Source organism: Phalangium opilio, unplaced genomic scaffold (assembly GCF_054372755.1).
Source record: "Phalangium opilio isolate 3A_F unplaced genomic scaffold, DU_Popi_V2 ptg000031l_1, whole genome shotgun sequence".
In the NCBI taxonomy this organism is placed as follows: domain Eukaryota; kingdom Metazoa; phylum Arthropoda; class Arachnida; order Opiliones; family Phalangiidae; genus Phalangium; species Phalangium opilio.
The window spans coordinates 4,964,677-4,969,409 of NW_028324158.1; the positions used below are offsets into that span (position 1 = coordinate 4,964,677).

The window sequence follows — 4,733 nt, forward strand, 5'->3', positions numbered from 1 at the left end:
AAGAGAAATACCAGAATTTTGTTCATCAAACTTATTTCAACTTTATTTAAACATAGGTAGTTCTCAAAGAACATGTAGTTTTAGTACCAGGAATAAATAGAGCTAAAAGAAAAGGAATCATTGTGCAAACCATTTTCTCAACTTATCTAGGCGAACTATGTGGGAAGAGCTACTAGACTAGACTAATCAGTACTGTACGTATGACGAATTTTACTAAGCAAATAATTTTTCCCACTGCGCGTTGCAACTTGCGCGAACGCCTGATCTCTCGTTGCTAACAAACAATGAAATTCGTTAGAATTATGAGGTGTGATGGATAGAACTAAAGCCCTGCCCACAACACCCGCTTAGAAATTAACGTTGGAGATAAGGGGGCAAGGTGATTCCTATTATCTGTATGTATTCCTGGTAGTAAATTTTTTAAAAGGATTTAAAACGATTTTTCTCAAATTAGATGTTTGGGCTGCTCGTGTATAGGATATGGCCCTGCGGTTGTAGGCATGCATTTTAATCAAGCTCCATTAAAATTTCACAAAGAAAGCTACTTGGAAATTTATTTGTTGCATTATTAAAATAGAAAATACCTTTTTAAGACGTTTAGTATCGGATAATTAAATAACATTCTAATCAATATAACTCTTTATTTCTCACAAGGATAAAAATCTCAAGGCACTGAAATACCTTTTACATACGGCCTTTTCAGCCCAAATATTTTCCCATTTACCTTTACATATCTTTTCAATATCACTTCTTGGATTTATAGTAACAAAAATATTTCTCAACAATTTTAATTCTAATATATTTACAAACCACTCTAAATTATCTTCGGTTATTAAAATTGTCCCTTCCAAATTTAAAGTTACAATAGGAACTTGAGCATCTTTGCATTCTTGGATGAAACTTGAAATTGAATTAATGCTAAGAGATGAGTTGTTACTAAGGTTTATTTCGTTCAATTGCGAAAATCGTTGGACGCATTTAGATAACAATCTTAAATCCTGCTCGTTAATGTAACATGATTTTAATTTTAAAGTTTTAATCGTATGATTGGGTTGAAAAAAATGATTGTTTAAAATTTGACTTATGCCAGTTTCACCAACCGTTAGACTTAAATCTAAAGAAATTAATTTGTCTTCGGATAATACGTTTAGATAATCTTTTACCCCATTTAATCCAAGCACATTCCCGCAAATATTAAAAGAATTTAATCTTAGGGAACTTATAACATTTTGAACTTCACGGGATTTTAAAAATCCGCAATTTAAAAAGCAGTGTTTCATCGACAGACATTGCAGATTTTTAGTTTTGTTTAAAACTTTAACGACGTTTCCGGTAACCTCGTTTAAACTATCAAAATTATTGTAATCTAAGTTAATTTCTTCTATATTTAAATCTTCATTTAGGGTTTCGTTTAATTGAGTAAAGAATGCGGAATTAAGCCCGCAACAATTTAATTTAAGTTGAATTAAATTCGGGACTGTCGCCAATGTATGGCATAGTAATTTTAAATTTTCTTCACTGGATAAGTCGATAGATGAAAATAGAAGGGATCTTAACGAGTACTGGTGACTAGTTGCTTTCAAAAGTGGATGAATCTGAAAATCAGAGCTGATATTTTCTAAGGATATAATCCTTGAATCTTCAACCGTTTTTAGTTGCTCGTAAAGATTAGAAGAAACTTTACAATTAAACTGTTCGCAATTTTTGGCGTAACGTTGAAATAATTTAGGTTGATTCCAAGCTTGTATAACTCCTTCAATAACACTACCATTTTGTAGCATTGACCCAATTTTATCCATTGCTGAAAAAGTAGCTTTATCGTCTATTCTTTGTAGGATTAAAACTGGCTTCATCCCAGTTTGGGTATCGAATCTTTCAGCGGCCTCTTCAGCTAACCATTGGAATGTTTCGTCAAAGTTCTGTATCGGAATAATGAAAACCTTATCCTTTATTTTGACTTTGACACTATTCAATGGAGGTTTTGACGATAGATTTTCGGTTACGAAGTCATGATCATCGAAAATAATCGGGGAATCATTCCTATAATTCCTAATAATACTTGACGAGGAACTTCGCGATAGTTTATTAGGTCCCTTTTCGACGGAAAAGTTCAATTTTGTTTGTCGTTTGCGCTTAGATGGTTTATTACTAAAACTACTTGAGCTATTATCACCACTAAGCCAATCAACGTCTTCTGTGATTTGTTCGTTTTCATTGATTAGTGGCCCAATGGGTTTAAATGTCTTTTCTGGTCCAGTGTCTATTTTGGATCGTTTGCGAATGTTTGATATTGCAGATTGGTATTCCCGTCTTGCTTGGTTGGGGTCGTTGTAATCTGTGGTTAAATCGTTATCCAAGATGGGATTCATTCTGCAATCATCTATATCTGGGTTAATTAAAGCCAGTTCTTCGTCATCTAATATGACAGGGACGTTTGTTTCTGATTCGTCGCTGACCCAACCACTCGTTTTGGCAGAGTCTTCATGTTTGCGTTTCTTATTCCCCGTGTCCTTCGTAGAAATATCTGGATTTAATCCGTATTGTATCATTTTATGACGTATTTCTTGCTGAATTTGTTCAAATCTTGATAATTCCTCTATAGAGGCATCATCATTATCATCTTTCCATTGATTCAAAACATCCAACGGCGTCTGACCCTCTTTATCTCTACTCGTTACCGAGGCTCCGTGACGTAAGAGTACCTCAATAACGTCAAAATTGCCTCCAACAGCAGCGTCATGTAATGGCGTTACACCTCCACACCCTTGACCACCAGCGTCATTTATCCACGCTCCTTTTTCAATTAAATGCTCTACAATTTCAGGAAATCCGTGATTGCAAGCTTCATGAATTGGAAGCCAACCACAGTTATCCCGAACGTTAATCGGATGTCCCTTTTCAATTAAGTTCTGGACTTGTTTTAAGTTTCCAGCGATGCAAGCTCGATGTAATGGAAATTCCCCTTTTTCATTTGGCCTAAATCTGCTGGTTGGATTTCTTTTTGGTCTCGCCGTAGTAATTGTAGTATTATTACATTCGTCATCGCTAGTATCGCTGATTACTACGTCACTAAATGGTCCAGGTTTTATATCGACATCTAACAACATCTCCTCTGAATCTTGTAAATTAATATTTTCTTTAAGCTCGTCAAGTTCATCCGTTACTGCATCTAAATCCGGATGTTTATTTGACTCCATGTAGAATTTAAGCTCTTTTAAGACTTGTATTTGCATATTTTTGTCATCATTAATCACCCCGATACTTTTAGCAATTTCATACGTATTCAGAGCTTCCGTATGATTTCCCATTTTCTCGTAAACATTCGCAATGCGTAATAAAGTATTAATTTGCTCCTTTGGTGACGATTTGTTTAATTCAATTTCTTTATTGAAGAATTCAATTGCAAGTTCATTTTCTCCGTCATCTAGATAAGTTTCCGCGATTGAATAATAAATTGACGAAATATTTTCCGCCTCACATGAATCTATAATATCGCGATATTTCTCAATCGCCTTTTTATACAAGCCAATATACGCTAATCCATCGGCTAATTTCTCTAAATTCTTTGCTCTATTATCGCAACCGGATTCTTCTTTATCATTTAATTGTTTTAAACCTGTCATGGCTTTATAGAATTCGCTCGCTTCTTCTTTATTACCTTCAGGCGCGCATTTAAATGCTTTTTTAGCAAATATCTTTGCACCATTATAATCATTCTCGCTAATTAAAAGCTTTGATTTAACAGTAAAGCAATCGTAAAGCAATAAATCTGATTTTAATGCATCGGCGGATTTTATCGCTTCGTTAATTTGATCCAACGCTTCTTTGATTAATCCACCATTTTGATAAATTCCAGTTAAGGAAAATTGGCAACGATGTAGATCGTCTTTTAAACCAAATTTATTACACAGGAATATTGCGCTTTTCATGCATTCGTAACATTTGTTATATTCCCCGTGTTTTTCATAGATAAGACCTAAATTTAATGATATTCTCGCTTTCATTTCTCCGTGTTCTTTATCATTTAATTCGTTATTAGAATGTAAGGCGTCGGCTAACTCGGCAGCACGGTAATAAGCGTTCTCTGCCTTTTTAAGTATTTTTTCTTTTGGTAGATCTATATCAGATTCGGAGGATGTAAAAGCAGTGTAATAGGTACGCCCCAAAGTAGCCCACGCTCTCTGTTCCTCGATTTTGCTGTTCAATTCAGTTATTGCGAGGTTTAAATATAGTTTGTGGTGATTTAACGCCTCTTGATGCTTGCCAATTTGGATTAGATTCTCCCCTAAGAGTCTATGAGCTAAGGCAATTGATTCAGAATCATTTAACTGTTCCGCAGCGAAGAGTTCTTCTTTGTGCTCATCGCAAGCGTCATCGTATTTCCCCACATTTGAGTAATGGGTGCCTAATTCGTTGCATATTCTTGAGATATCCAGCCATTTACCTTTAGATATGGCTTTTCGTTTTTCTTTTAACAATTGGTGTAAGTTCAAGTTACTTTCCATACTTGTGGTGTGTCTGGTGAACTAAAACCATTAAATAATTGTTAATGAAGTGGATTTGGGGATGAAAAATATTCCCTACGTTTAAAACATGCAGTAGTTAACTTTCGAACCTTATTAACGTCAAAGATTAATTTAAATTATTCAAAAAAAACCAATATAACTCGTACTAACAAACGTAAACAATCAAACGAAATCATGGCTTCCCGCCAAAATCCTGATTAATGGAGA

At 34.7% G+C, this 4,733-nt stretch overlaps 1 protein-coding gene across 3 annotated transcripts; it reads right to left on the bottom strand.

Annotated features, from left to right (window-relative positions):
* Positions 1 to 621: 621 nt before the first annotated feature.
* LOC149690166 (tonsoku-like protein) lies at positions 622 to 4,733 on the bottom strand. Of its 3 annotated transcripts, none has more exons than XM_089869694.1 (2): positions 4,677 to 4,733; positions 622 to 4,526 (listed from the first exon to the last, which is right to left on the bottom strand). In XM_089869694.1, the coding sequence occupies exon 2, from the start codon at positions 4,503 to 4,505 to the stop codon at positions 648 to 650; it is 3,858 nt and encodes a 1,285-aa protein (XP_089725820.1). In that variant the 5' UTR covers positions 4,506 to 4,526; positions 4,677 to 4,733; the 3' UTR covers positions 622 to 647. The 3 variants fall into 3 exon arrangements, with proteins under 3 accessions (XP_089725820.1, XP_089725819.1, XP_089725818.1); XM_089869693.1 differs by having other exon boundaries at positions 4,616 to 4,721; XM_089869692.1 differs by having other exon boundaries at positions 4,585 to 4,698.